This window comes from Radiomyces spectabilis, assembly GCF_025331425.1.
Source record: "Radiomyces spectabilis strain NRRL 2753 chromosome Unknown BYT42scaffold_4, whole genome shotgun sequence".
Classification (NCBI taxonomy): Eukaryota; Fungi; Mucoromycota; class Mucoromycetes; order Mucorales; family Radiomycetaceae; genus Radiomyces; species Radiomyces spectabilis.
The window spans coordinates 1,332,128-1,347,221 of NW_026251929.1; the positions used below are offsets into that span (position 1 = coordinate 1,332,128).

Sequence of the window (15,094 nt, forward strand, 5' to 3'; positions counted from 1 at the left end):
AGTGCTGCACTTCCTCCGATTTTTCGAGAATCTTTGAAAAAGGCCCACAGTCTCATTTCTTGCCAACGTCTTTCCAACATTTTATATAAACAATGGAACTACTGAAATATGCATATACAGATACAACAAGATGAAGTAGAGTTCGTGTATGTAGTGGGTATTGGCTGGATCGCTCGGAAACCATAGCCTTGCGTTCTATGACAATTTAAACGAATATATGAACGTCTTTCAATCGGAATAAAGGGCTGTCAGGCGCGAAAGTACATCTTTGGTGATTTTTTGATTGCATGCCGACAACTTTGTCCAGCCAAGTCCGCCATGGGCCCAAAGTTGACAAGATTTGCAAGTACCAACGGTGGAATATGCTGATGCTCTCGCAAGCTTATTGTAAACTTCTCAAGAGCGCTCCAATTCGAACTCTGTTGCTGTTTTTTATAGCTGCGGACAGTTGACGCAGTATCATATGCCGTGATTGCTGAACTGAAATTTCCCGGTTTCTTAAACATGACGGCGACAGCTAGAGACTGCAGAAATCGTGATGCCAGTTTGCTGGCTGATGTAGATGACGAGCCGTAGCCATTATGGGGCATATTACACAAATTGAAGACTGTAGCCCGCATCATGGTTTCGGCGTCAAATGCTTCATGAGCACATCGTACCGCCAGGTAAGTGGATTCGTCGGCAAACCCGAAACCAGTTGCCGCAAGGACACCACATTCGTTGGCAAATCATAATTCCCCGGATTCCGCATTATATCAAGATAGCGCTGAATTTCGGTGTCACGATAAAAAATCTTGGCTGTTGAAGGGCGAATTGCTTGTGGCGATGCTGAAGTCTCTGGTCCGATGTCAAGTCCATTTTGTGAACGCAACGGAGCCGACATTGTTACCAGAATGTTCATCGTCTTACTGCCGATTTTCAGCTTTTGCTTCATGCCGTTTCCATCAGACTCTTCAAAGACGCCTACGGATAACGATTCATATTTGCAGCTGGATGGAGTCGGGTAAGACTTCTGATTCGTTTCTCCGTGTATGTCAATCGATTTTGATCGTCCGTATGCTTCGGCTACTAAGACAAACACCACCTCCTTCTCGACAATAATCGCGCCTGTATGTAATTTAGCGGTGGCATGGAGGAGCGATGGATATGCACAGAATTCTAGTCGCCATTTTTTTGCATTACAGCAGGAATGAATGAATTACACAGTGTTTTTTGAAGGTACGAATTATCACTGTGGACTTTCGCTGTTGAAGCCTCCGACGTTGTGACCTTATATTGCTCTGAATGGAGCTGGATAGTACATTTCAAGGGAGCCGATATTCGTGGGCTATCAAATGGCAAGTTCGCATGCATATTCGTGACATCATTGATGTGCATTAGGCTGTATATGCTGTGCCGACTTGGCATGGAGTCATGCAGCAGATGTAGGGCAATGGGCTCGCAGTCGAAAATGGATGCAGCGTTGGATGCGCGTAGTTCGCTGTCTAACTTCAATGTCTTCTGACATCCTTCCCCCATGCTGAACGTGTCCAGCCTTGAATCCTCGTTTTTGCGTTTAAGAGAACGAAGCGTTTGAGTATCCGCAACGTTTTCGGCGTCGGCGGCTAGTTCGACTATCGACACCTTGCCCTCAGGGTGATGTTCTTTCACATGCTTGCTGAACGTGTCGTTGTTAATATAGCGTCGCAAACAACTGGTCAGTGGGCAACGGAAATTGCCTTCGCTTTTCAGTACGGAAATAGAACCTAAGGAACAGTTAGTCACCTTTTTTTTTTTTTTTTTTTTTTTGTTTTTGTTTCAGATAGTTTCCACGTCAAAGTTCAAGGGACTTACAGTCGTTGATGGAAAGATGTAATTCGCGGACATGTTCCCGTCTGCGGTGCTTACGTGCAGCGTTGACATTTTGGAAGCAGATCCCACACGCAACACAAGTGAATGGACTCGAATTTATTGTCTTGCTTGCAGCAGGTCCCAATTGTGACACGTTCACGTGGGGAAGTAATATTTGCAAAAAAAAAAAAAAAAAAAAAAAAAAAAAAAAAGGCGGCGGGGAATCCAACAATTCGCTGCATATGAACCAGTCTTCCGCCAGACACCGAATAATCCATCTGCTTCTGAAAGTCCTATCAACCAAGAAGTCCCTGAAATCAAATCTTCACGAAACCACACCAATCCAAGCATCCACCAAGTCAAAGGGTCCACGAAAATCAGCGTTCATCCATGACCAAGCGTTCGCCAACAGCATGAGCGACCTCTCCAAAACAACCTGGGCGACCACCAAAAATCGTGGGCGTCCACTACCCTTCTGGCGAGCAATTGTCCGCAGACGAGACGTGTTCATACATCCCTAATCAAAAATAAAAATCAATTGTTTTATTTCCATATATCATGCAACATTTATTATAAAAGCAAATAAATAAAATCGAAGCCACTCAGCTTCAAGGTACTTTTTGCTTTTCCTACAGAATAAAAAGTAAAAAAAAATAAAATAAAAACAATAGTATAAAAAATAAAAAATAAAAAATAAAAAAAAACGAGAGGTCCCGCCGAGATTTGAACTCGGATAATGAGATTCAGAGTCTCATATGCTAACCATTACATCACGGGACCGAGACATTGTCGAGGTCGCGCGCGTATCTTCTTTGTCCTTTTATAGTTTTTTCTTTCGCCGAAAACAGCAATTTTTACTAGTAACATTCCGCCAAAAATACCTCAAAACAGTCACCCAACCTTCCCCGAAAATACCTCTTTTTGTCCCGAGTCAAAACACCGAGTCAAACTGACAAAAATCAAAAAAAACGAATTACCTATCGATCCCGAAACTATCGATATCCCGCCCAAAGTTCTCGGCAAACGCCAGATTTCCGCAATTTCCGAATTTTCCGACCGCCCAGCAAACTCGAAATTTTCATTCACCGACGTTCCCTCGATCACGAAACGACGTACCCCCAACATGTCAGAAAATAATTCTGTCACCAACACCACTGCCACGCCCAACCCTTTTGATTTCGGACCTACTGGTCTACCAGTTGATCCCAATCAATTGCCACCTGCCTTGAATACATTTCTTGAAATGTTCAACTCCCGCTTTGCTTCCCTGGAAAAACTGTTCCAGGAGGAACGTGCTCGTGCCGCCCGCCTTGAGCAAGCAAACGCTGAGCTACTGCAACAAAATGCTGCTCTGCTTCAACAATTGCTCAGCTTAAAAACAGCGCCAAATCCACCAAAGCCCGCTCCCAAGCCCAAGCAGTCCACACAGACAGCTACTCCCCCGATCCCAATGCATCTTACAACCGCCGCTTCTAAGCATGCGCCTAAACCCTCCAATGAGGCGAAAAAACCCACCTGGGCTGATAAAGCCAAAATCCACCGCCCTGCTACCAAGCCCAAAAACAATAAGGCTAAGCGTCCCATCACCTCTGCAACGATGCAACGGTTGTTTTCCGCTCCCACGGGCGCATCACAGTATACTTTCGTATACTTGAATTGTAAACACCGTCTCACCCACAGTGAAGTGCGTAAAAACCTTGCCACGGCCAAAGTCCAGCAATCTCGAATTTTGGATGTCCAATTCCCAGCGCGCAATATCATTGCACTCCTCATTAACCGCGAATACAAGCCCGATCTAATCACCTTGCTTAACAAGCAAGGCGTCAGCATTAACTCTGACTTTGATATCGCCGACCCCAAGATCATTGCTGATCCCAAGCATGCCACCAAAACCCTCGAAGAGAAACGTGAACTTGCTCGCTCCTTTGTCGCTGACCGTTTGTTACGTCTGGGATCCCGACTTCCCTACCATTTAACACTCAGTATCCTCCGCTCCTTCACTCAGCCCGAATCCATCGTCCAACTTCCGGAATCCGTTATTCAACGTTACACTGATGCACGCAAACCCGTTTTGGAACCCCCAACAGCATCCTTAACTGCGGCTCCCACTGATAATAACGGTAACACCGAAACTCCCAACCACCTCGACACCACCCCCACCAATGCCCAACCTTCATCGACTGATGCTCCAGAAATGGACACCTCTCAATGAACGCACCTCGTTTGAAAATCGCCACTTTCAATGCCGCTGGTCTTCGGACCAAACATTACGAATTATTCCAAGAATGCACCACCTCACAGATCGATATAATTTTAGTTACCGAAACTTTCCTGTCAAAAGGAAATATTCATACCAAATGGAAACAATTCCACAACTATGGCCAGGTATCGGCTCATCGACCATTCGATGGGCTGTCCCTCTTTATCCGTCCCGATTTTCCACACCATGTTCACCTTCTGCCAATCACTGATCCTTATGTTATTTCGTGTAGGATTGGTCCCTATACCCTGCATGGCCTGTACCTCCCTCCTCGACTTTCTCTTGCAGAGGCCGAGAAAAGGTGGCGTTCCTTGGAGATTGACGATCACACTATTGTGTTTGGAGATCTGAACGTACGTCTGGGCAGTGATACTGGAGATCACCGTGCCAACGACAGAGCCCCTGCGCTACGCAACTGGATCAGTACACTGGGTTTAACCTTGTGGAACTCAGAATTGGCGTATGGCATACCCACTTTTGAAGGTCACCAAGGAGCAAGCATCATTGATTTTTTTATCTCGATGCACACAAACATTCTGGACGTGCAATTGCAAATAAGGAGTGATTTGTCACTGAGTTCCGACCACCACTTGTGTGAGCTATCCTTTGTACCTGTGCCCATACCACAGCTTCCCAGAGCAAATGCTGCCCGACGCCACTGGAAACTTCAGCGATTCCAAGATCCTGAGGTATTAGCCAGGTACGCTGACAGGCTAAAAGATCTTACGGGTGATCTTTTAGAAGGGATCTCAGTTGCGCTTTCCGAAATTGAAAACAACCATGCGTCGCGCGCTTGTAAACTGGAGGGCTTTGTGAATAAACTCATTGAGTCTATTTACGCCGCCTTGGATCACAGCGTTGGACCATCCGATTCCCGTGATAAAACCTGGAAATGGTTTTGGAACGCCAATTTACAAGCTCTAGCCAACCGCCGTCAAGCCCTTTATCAAAGGTGGAGACGGTCTGGCAATGACTTTGAACGCCTTACAATTCGTCGCCGGTATGAGGCGGCTTGTGCCGAACTGACACAAGCGATACGAATTGCGCGACGCATCACCTGGCGACAATTTTGTCAAAAGATGGACCAAGACCCTGTGAACATGAGTAGTGCGATCAAACGGATGAGGCTTCGGCAACGTTCAAATGTGACCCTCTCATCACCAGAAGGACCACTCCACGATGCTAACCGTATGGTGACCCATCTGGAAAGTGTGTACGGCGGCTCTGTCGACCTACGTTCGGAACCCTCACCAGAAATGGATGATTTCCAGGACAGTACACGAATCCCATGGACTCAGGCCACTGTTTATCAAGCGATCCGGAACTTGCCGTCCCGGAAAGCACCAGGTGTTGACCACATACGAGCAGAAATGCTCAAACCTGTGGCTGACCACATGAGCGTCATTCTCCATAAGCTTTTTCGCTTATGTTGGAGGTGGTCGTGGACCCCAAGGCAGTGGCGAACTGCACAGGTAGTCCCGATCTACAAGAATAAAGGTTCTCCATCGGACCCATCCAGTTATAGGCCCATCAGTCTTACCTCGGTTTTCCGAAAGCTGTTGGAGCGTTGCCTGGTACCTGAGCTTCTCTCAACGATGCCTCAGTTAGACATTGCGCAAGGTGGTTTTCGTGCCTCTCGGGGTACCCTCGACCAAGCACTTTGTCTCGATGAACTCATGCGGCTTTATACTCGTGTCCAAGGGCAAGAGCAGTTGCCTACTCCCCCCGTGGTTGTTTTCCTCGATATTAAAGCTGCATATGACAGTGTCAATCGCTTGATCATATGGGAACTTTTGGGACATTATGTATCCCAACGACTGCTTCGCTTACTGCGTAATCTCTTTGATGACATTGTCGTCCAAGTCATATTACAAAATGTAGCGTCCCGGGAAATTTCGCCAAAGCAAGGTGTTCTTCAGGGCAGTATTCTTTCTCCTTTTCTTTACTCTATTTTTATTGATACGTTACCCCGCTTATTGCGGTCCGTATCTTCTTTCCCACAACTTATTCGCATACCTAAGCCAGCCACTGGGCGTTCGCTCAACCTGTGCTCAAGGATGCCTTTTTCTTATTCTTCTACTCATGCGAACCCGCGTTCTCTTATTGATGAGCTGCGGTCTAACCATGATCCGTATTCTGCTCCCCATGATCCTCGCCGATCTTGGGCCCCTATTAATAGTTTGCTGTATGCGGATGACGTGGCAATTATTGGTTATCCAGTAGATGTCCATCGGATGCTTGCAGTAGCTGAAATTCATTCTTATCTGTTTGGATACCGTTGGAGTCCCACCAAGTGTGAAGTCCTCAACGCTCCGGCTGATTCTTCTTTTTTTCTTTACAACAACGAACTCCCTGCTTGTACTTCTTTTAAATATTTGGGGATTCCTTTTTCTCAGTGGGGTATAGATCGTAAGGCCTTACTCGCGCACTCTAATCGCAAGACAATCGCAGCAATGCGGGCGTTGAGTGAGTCAGGTGTGCACATGTATGGCTTTGGTCTCACTGCCTCACTTCGGGCTTACAAGATTTTTGCGAGACCTATTCTCGAATATGGTTTAGCGATCTGTATCCTTTTCCGAGCTGACTTGAAGGAACTCGAGGACACCCAACGGTGTTGCCTACGGATGTGTCTCAGGCGCCCTGCTTTTTGCAAGGCAATAGGGACCGCCACTGTGGCCTCACTCGCTGCTCTCCCTTCTATGTCTTCTCGTTTTCTTATTCTACAGGCCAAATTTGTTGGTCGTGCTCATACACTCCCTGCTGATACACTCTTGCGCTGTATTATCCCGCAGCTTCAGACTCGCCGAGGGAATGCGACATGGAACAGGCTACGTCGCAACACCCTCTGGAAAGAAGTCAAGACGATCCAAGCTGAACAAGCACGTTCGTCTTCTCGGAACCAGCCATTGGACCCATTTAAAGTAGCCATCCGAAACCATCTTCAAGGGGAAATAGACAAACGTCTTGCTAGTCGCCACCCACCAGTGACGATTTCACGTGGACTTTGTCGTCCTGTATGGGACCCAATCCTGTTATTGCCGGCCACCAGCAAAGAAAGACATCGTCTTATCCGTTGGCGTATGGCCTGGCTCCCACCCACTCCTTCTGTTGCCTGCCGATGTGGTGACCCCAAAGCCCATCGTGCTCATTTTCTGGTTTGTCCGCGCACGGATTTCTTTATCCAAAGGATCCTGCAAATACTGCCATCGTCACCGCCCGACCAAGTCCATCCCATCGATTTTGCCCTTAATCAGCTCCCCCGCCGACCAAAGGTTAATCTTCGTTACTGGCAACAGCTCTGGCCGATCCTCTTGGAACTCCTCCGGGAGATCGATATTGCAACATCTGACACCGACTTTGAATCAGAACCTCCACCTGGTGAACTACTCCTTAATGCATGTGTGGCACGTCAACAGCCCACAATGCCTCATTCCAATCATTAACGTACCTCTCATCCTTTTCCTCGTCATTATCCTCCGCCCTGGCCATTAATTTGTGCGACTTTGCTCCTTACTTTTTTTACCATTTTGGATTTTTTTCCTTTTTTCCTTCGTCGATCCTTTCCTTTTTTAGATTTTTTGCTATTTTTTTTATTTTCTTTTTTTCCCCTTTTGGGGTTTAGCAACTATATCTTCCCAAAAACCCTTAAAAACACCGAGGCGGCCGAATCAGCCCTTGTGCGACTGGCCATTGCCCTCTGAATAAAATGTTTGAACTACATCACGGGACCGAGACATTGTCGAGGTCGCGCGCGTATCTTCTTTGTTCTTTTATAGTTTTTTCTTTCGCCGAAAACAGCAATTTTTACTAGTAACATTCCGCCAAAAATACCTCAAAACAGTCACCCAACCTTCCCAGAAAATACCTCTTTTTGTCCCGAGTCAAAACACCGAGTCAAACTGACAAAAAACGCAAAAAACAAAAAGCCTATCGATCCCGAACTTATCGATATCCCGCTCAAAGTTCTCGGCAAACGCCAGATTTCCGCAATTTCCGAAATTTCCGACCGCCCAGCAAATTCGAAATTTTCATTCACCGACGTTCCCTCTATCGCGAAACGACGTACCCCTAACATGACAGAGACTAAATCTGTCACTAACACCACTGCCACGCCCAACCCTTTTGATTTCGGACCTACTGGTCTACCAGTTGATCCCAACCATTTGCCGCCTGCCCTGAATACATTTCTTGAAATGTTCAACTCCCGCTTTGCTTCCCTGGAAAAACTTTTTCAGGAGGAACGTGCTCGTGCCACCCGTCTTGAGCAAGCCAACGCTGAGTTACTGCAGCAAAATGCTGCTCTGCTTCAACAACTGCTCAGCTTGAAAACAACACCAGCCCAACCAAAGCCCGCTCCCAAGTCCAAGCAGTCTACACAGACACCTACTTCCCCGATCCCAGCGCATCTAACAACCGCCGCTTCTAAGCATGCGCCTAAACCCACTACTGAGGCAAAAAAACCCACCTGGGCTGATAAAGCCAAAATCCACCGCCCTGCTACCAAGCCCAAAAACAATAAGGCTAGGCGTCCTATCACCTCTGCAACGATGCAACGGTTGTTTTCCGCCCCCACGGGCGCATCACAGTATACTTTCGTATACTTGAATTGTAAACACCGCCTCACCCACAGTGAAGTCAGAAAAAATCTGGCTACGGCCAAAGTTCAGCAATCCCGAATTTTGGATGTCCAATTCCCCGCTCGTAACATCATCGCTCTACTTGTGAACCAGGAATATAAATCGGACCTCATCACGCTACTCAACAAACAAGGTATCCAAATCAATCCGCACTTCAATATCCTCGACCCCAAGGTGATTGCCGATCCTATCCATGCCACCAAAACCAACGCCGAAAAAAGCGACCTTGCCCAATCACTTGTTGCCGATCGCCTGTTGCGGCTGGGTTCCCGGCTCCCTTACCACTTAATGCTCAGCATTCTCCGATCATTTACCCAGCCTAACTCCACTGTGCAACTCTCTGAGACCATCATCCAACGTTACCTTGATTCCCGCAAACCAGCCATAGACAGTGAACCTGTACAAACCAGTGCTGCCGACCAAAGCGACAACACCGACAACAATGACACTGCCGCCCATATCACCACTAACACCCAGTCTTCGTCAAATGATGGTCCTGAAATGGACGAATCTCAATGAGTGCTGAGCGCCTAAAAATCGCTACTTTTAATGCCGCTGGTCTTCGGACCAAACACTACGAACTTTTTCAAGAATGCACCGCTTCCCAAATCGACATAATCCTCGTTACCGAAACATTCCTATCAAAAGGAAATATCCACACCAAATGGAAACAATTCCACAACTATGGCCAGGTATCGGCTCATCGACCATTCGATGGGCTGTCCCTCTTTATCCGTCCTGACTTTCCACACCATGTTCACCTTCTGCCAATCACTGATCCTTATGTTATTTCGTGTAGGATTGGTCCCTATACCCTGCATGGCCTGTACCTCCCTCCTCGACTTTCTCTTGCAGAGGCCGAGAAAAGGTGGCGTTCCTTGGAGATTGACGATCACACTATTGTGTTTGGAGATCTGAACGTACGTCTGGGCAGTGATACTGGAGATCACCGTGCCAACGACAGAGCCGCTGCGCTACGCAACTGGATCAGTACATTGGGTTTAACCTTGTGGAACTCAGAATTGGCGTATGGCATACCCACTTTTGAAGGTCACCAAGGAACAAGCATCATTGATTTTTTTATCTCGATGCACACAAACATTCTGGACGTGCAATTGCAAATAAGGAGTGACTTGTCACTTAGTTCCGACCACCACTTGTGTGAGCTATCCTTTGTACCTGTGCCCATACCACAGCTTCCCAGAGCAAATGCTGCCCGACGCCACTGGAAACTTCAGCGATTCCAAGATCCTGAGGTATTAGCCAGGTACGCTGACAGGCTAAAAGATCTTACGGGTGATCTTTTAGAAGGGATCTCAGTTGCGCTTTCCGAAATTGAAAACAACCATGCGTCGCGCGCTTGTAAACTGGAGGGCTTTGTGAATAAACTCATTGAGTCTATTTACGCCGCCTTGGATCACAGCGTTGGACCATCCGATTCCCGTGATAAAACCTGGAAATGGTTTTGGAACGCCAATTTACAAGCTCTAGCCAACCGCCGTCAAGCCCTCTACCAAAGGTGGAGACGGTCTGGCCATGACTTTGAACGCCTTACAATTCGTCGCCGGTATGAGGCGGCTTGTGCCGAACTGACACAAGCGATACGAATTGCGCGACGCATCACCTGGCGACAATTTTGTCAAAAGATGGACCAAGACCCTGTGAACATGAGTAGTGCGATCAAACGGATGAGGCTTCGGCAACGTTCAAATGTGACCCTCTCATCACCAGAAGGACCACTCCATGATGCTAACCGTATGGTGACGCATCTGGAAAGTGTGTACGGCGGCTCTGTCGACCTACGTTCGGAACCCTCACCAGAAATGGATGATTTCCAGGACAGTACACGAATCCCATGGACTCAGGCCACTGTTTATCAAGCGATCCGGAACTTGCCGTCCCGGAAAGCACCAGGTGTTGACCACATACGAGCAGAAATGCTCAAACCTGTGGCTGACCACATGAGCGTCATTCTCCATAAGCTTTTTCGCTTATGTTGGAGGTGGTCGTGGACCCCAAGGCAGTGGCGAACTGCACAGGTAGTCCCGATCTACAAGAATAAAGGTTCACCATCGGACCCATCCAGTTATAGGCCCATCAGTCTTACCTCGGTTTTCCGAAAGCTGTTGGAGCGTTGCCTGGTACCTGAGCTTCTCTCAACGATGCCTCAGTTAGACATTGCGCAAGGTGGTTTTCGTGCCTCTCGGGGTACCCTCGACCAAGCACTTTGTCTCGATGAACTCATGCGGCTTTATACTCGTGTCCAAGGGCAAGAGCAGTTGCCTACTCCCCCCGTGGTTGTTTTCCTCGATATTAAAGCTGCATATGACAGTGTTTAATCGCTTGATCATATGGGAACGTTTGGGCCATTACGTATCGCAACGACTGCTTCGCTTACTGCGTAATCTCTTTGATGACATTGTCGTCCAAGTCATATTACAAAACGTAGCGTCCCGGGAAATTTCGCCAAAGCAAGGTGTTCTTCAGGGCAGTATTCTTTCTCCTTTTCTTTATTCTATCTTTATTGATACGTTACCCCGCTTACTGCGGTCCGTATCTTCTTTTCCACAACTTATTCGCATACCTAAGCCAGCCACTGGGCGTTCGCTCAACCTGTGCTCAAGGATGCCTTTTTCTTATTCTTCCACTCATGCGAACCCGCGTTCTCTTATTGATGAGCTGCGGTCTAACCATGATCCTTATTCTGCTCCCCATGATCCTCGCCGATCTTGGGCCCCTATTAATAGTTTGCTGTATGCAGATGACGTGGCAATTATTGGTTATCCAGTAGATGTCCATCGGATGCTTGCAGTAGCTGAAATTCATTCTTATCTGTTTGGATACCGTTGGAGTCCCACCAAGTGTGAAGTCCTCAACGCTCCGGCTGATTCTTCTTTTTTTCTTTACAATAACGAACTCCCTACTTGTACTTCTTTTAAATATCTGGGGATTCCTTTTTCTCAGTGGGGTATAGATCGTAAGGCCTTACTCGCGCACTCTAATCGCAAGACAATCGCAGCAATGCGGGCGTTGAGTGAGTCAGGTGTGCACATGTATGGCTTTGGTCTCACTGCCTCACTTCGGGCTTACAAGATTTTTGCGAGACCTATTCTCGAATATGGTTTAGCGATCTGTATCCTTTTCCGAGCTGACTTGAAGGAACTCGAGGACACCCAACGGTGTTGCCTACGGATGTGTCTCAGGCGCCCTGCTTTTTGCAAGGCAATAGGGACCGCCACTGTGGCCTCACTCGCTGCTCTCCCTTCTATGTCTTCTCGTTTTCTTATTCTACAGGCCAAATTTGTTGGTCGTGCTCATACACTCCCTGCTGATACACTCTTGCGCTGTATTATCCCGCAGCTTCAGACTCGCCGAGGGAACGCGACATGGAACAGGCTACGTCGCAACACCCTCTGGAAAGAAGTCAAGACGATCCAAGCTGAACAAGCACGTTCGTCTTCTCGGAACCAGCCATTGGATCCATTTAAAGTAGCCATCCGAAACCATCTTCAAGGGGAAATAGACAAACGTCTTGCTAGTCGCCACCCACCAGTGACGATTTCACGTGGACTTTGTCGTCCTGTATGGGACCCAATCCTGTTATTGCCGGCCACCAGCAAAGAAAGACATCGTCTTATCCGTTGGCGTATGGCCTGGCTCCCACCCACTCCTTCTGTTGCCTGCCGATGTGGTGACCCCAAAGCCCATCGTGCTCATTTTCTGGTTTGTCCGCGCACGGATTTCTTTATCCAAAGGATCCTGCAAATACTGCCATCGTCACCGCCCGACCAAGTCCATCCCATCGATTTTGCCCTTAATCAGCTCCCCCGCCGACCAAAGGTTAATCTTCGTTACTGGCAACAGCTCTGGCCGATCCTCTTGGAACTCCTCCGGGAGATCGATATTGCAACATCTGACACCGACTTTGAATCAGAACCTCCACCTGGTGAACTACTCCTTAATGCATGTGTGGCACGTCAACAGCCCACAATGCCTCATTCCAATCATTAACGTACCTCTCATCCTTTTCCTCGTCATTATCCTCCGCCCTGGCCATTAATTTGTGCGACTTTGCTCCTTACTTTTTTTACCATTTTGGATTTTTTTTCCTTTTTTCCTTCGTCGATCCTTTCCTTTTTTAGATTTTTTGCTATTTTTTTATTTTCTTTTTTTCCCCTTTTGGGGTTTAGCAACTATATCTTCCCAAAAACCCTTAAAAACACCGAGGCGGCCGAATCAGCCCTTGTGCGACTGGCCATTGCCCTCTGAATAAAATGTTTGAACTACATCACGGGACCATCCGATTCCCATGATAAAACCTGGAAATGGTTTTGAAACGCCAATTTACAAGCTCTAGCCAACCGCCGTCAAGCCCTTTATCAAAGGTGGAGACGGTCTGGCAATGACTTTGCACGCCTTACAATTCGTCGCCGGTATGAGGCGGCTTGTGCCGAACTGACACAAGCGATACAAATTGCGCGATGCATCACCTGGCGACAATTTTGTCAAAAGATGGACCAAGACCCTGTGAACATGAGTAGTACGATCAAACGGATGAGGCTTCGGCAATGTTCAAATGTGACCCTCTCATCACCAGAAGGACCAATCCATGATGCTAACCGTATGGTGACGCATCTGGAAAGTGTGTACGGCGGCTCTGTCGTCCTACGTTCGGAACTCTCACCAGAAATGGATGATTTCCAGGGCAGTACACGAATCCCATGGACTCAGGCCACTGTTTATCAAGCGATCCGGAACTTGCCGTCCTGGAAAGCACCAGGTATTGACCACATACGAGCAGAAATGCTCAAACCTGTGGCTGACCACATGAGCATCATTCTCCATAAGCTTTTTCGCTTATGTTGGAGGTGGTCGTGGACCCCAAGGCAGTGGCGAACTGCGCAGGTAGTCCCGATCTACAAGAATAAAGGTTCACCCTCGGACCCATCCAGTTATAGGCCCATCAGTCTCACCTTGGTTTTCCGTGAAAGCTGCTAGAGCATTGCCTGCTATCGGAGCTTCTCTCAACTTATGCTTCAGTTAGACAATGCGCATGGTGGTTTTCGTGCCTCTCGGAGTACTCTCGGTCAAGCACGTTGTCTCAATGAACTCATGCGGCTAGAGACTTGTGTCAAAGGGCAAGAGCAGTTGCCCACTCCCCCCGTGGTTGCTTTCCTCGATATTAAAGCTGCATATGACAGTGTTTAATCGCTTGATCATATGGGAACGTTTGGGCCATTACGTATCGCAACGACTGCTTCGCTTTACTGCGCAATCTCTTTGATGACATTGTCGTCCAAGTCAGGTTGCCAAATGTACCGTCCCAGAAAATTTCGCCAAAGCAAAGTGTTCTCCAGGACAGAATACATAGAAGACAACGAAACCAAGATATGTACACCAAGGAAAATACTTTTTTTTTTTTTTACCAGGTTGCTATGGTTTATCTTTTCCACAATGTACTCCCTCAGCTTGCCTTTATGAGCATGCTTTCGATTCGTTAGTTGGCTGACCTGTGACCTATTAATGGAAGCGTATAAACAGTCGTTTTCCTATTTCTTTAGAGTTACAAAGTTTTATTAGTGATGATATAAAAAGTGGCAAGTGCTTTTTGTAGAACAGCTCTAATGTTCTCAATTACTTTCTAAAAAGCGAAATATCATTGCCATTATTCGATTTTATTGTTTGATTGCCGGATTTTTCTCTTTAGGATTGAGCGGTAGTAAGGCTGCGGCAACCCGTCGACCTTCCTCTGCCAGTACATTATAAGTGGCTGCGGCATGTTTCTATAATCGATATAATACAAAGTAAGCAATGGCAAAATAATTTATCTGTCGCTGTAGAAGCTGCATAAAATGATATACTTACAGAGTTCATCTGATCTACTTGAATGCCCAATTTGTGGAAATGTGTACGGATATATGGCGGCATGGGCGCGAATGATTTACCAGTGCCAAATAGTATGAGTTCTACAAAGATATGCATCAATACCACTTTGGCGGGGATGACATGAGAAAATGCAAATATATAATTTTACCTGGCTTTGGGGTGACGACTTCAAAGATTTTTAGAGCATCTAAATCCCAGTCTTGCAATGGCAGCTTTCCAGGTGTATTGGGAGCTTTCCACAAGAATGGCGATCCATTGAGCAGAATTAACGGTTCCTCAACTTTGACATTATTGGAAAGAACAAATCCATATTTAGTAATGACTTCGATGCCGACATTGGGACCTCGATCAAACATGTTATGAAATGCTTCCAACATGGAGACCGGAACGACTGTTTCGGAAGTTGGCGCTTCTGCAGGAACCGTTTGGTTGGCAACCGGGGTTTTGTAGGGCTTCTCTCGTAATTCGTCTTCTATGGGTC

The 15,094-nt window shown here is 47.1% G+C and overlaps 2 protein-coding genes and 1 non-coding gene across 3 annotated transcripts; all 3 read right to left on the reverse strand.

Moving 5' to 3' along the window:
• Nucleotides 1-619: 619 nt before the first annotated feature.
• BYT42DRAFT_612341 (uncharacterized protein) lies at nt 620-1,902 on the reverse strand (the record flags this gene model as incomplete). The annotated part of the gene is made up of 4 exons (XM_051571619.1): nt 620-1,107; nt 1,203-1,657; nt 1,735-1,745; nt 1,834-1,902. 4 exons carry the CDS (start codon nt 1,900-1,902, stop codon nt 620-622), a joined length of 1,023 nt encoding a protein of 340 aa, XP_051425345.1.
• Nucleotides 1,903-2,538: 636 nt separating this feature from the next.
• Nucleotides 2,539-2,610, reverse strand: BYT42DRAFT_t59. Its single transcript has one exon. It is a non-coding gene; the product is annotated as a tRNA-Gln (tRNA).
• Nucleotides 2,611-14,402: 11,792 nt separating this feature from the next.
• Nucleotides 14,403-14,969, reverse strand: BYT42DRAFT_493397 (NADH dehydrogenase 1 alpha subcomplex assembly factor 3; the record flags this gene model as incomplete). Its single annotated transcript, XM_051564210.1, has 3 exons — nt 14,403-14,510; nt 14,593-14,693; nt 14,762-14,969. 3 exons carry the CDS (start codon nt 14,967-14,969, stop codon nt 14,403-14,405), a joined length of 417 nt encoding a protein of 138 aa, XP_051425346.1.
• Nucleotides 14,970-15,094: the final 125 nt, after the last annotated feature.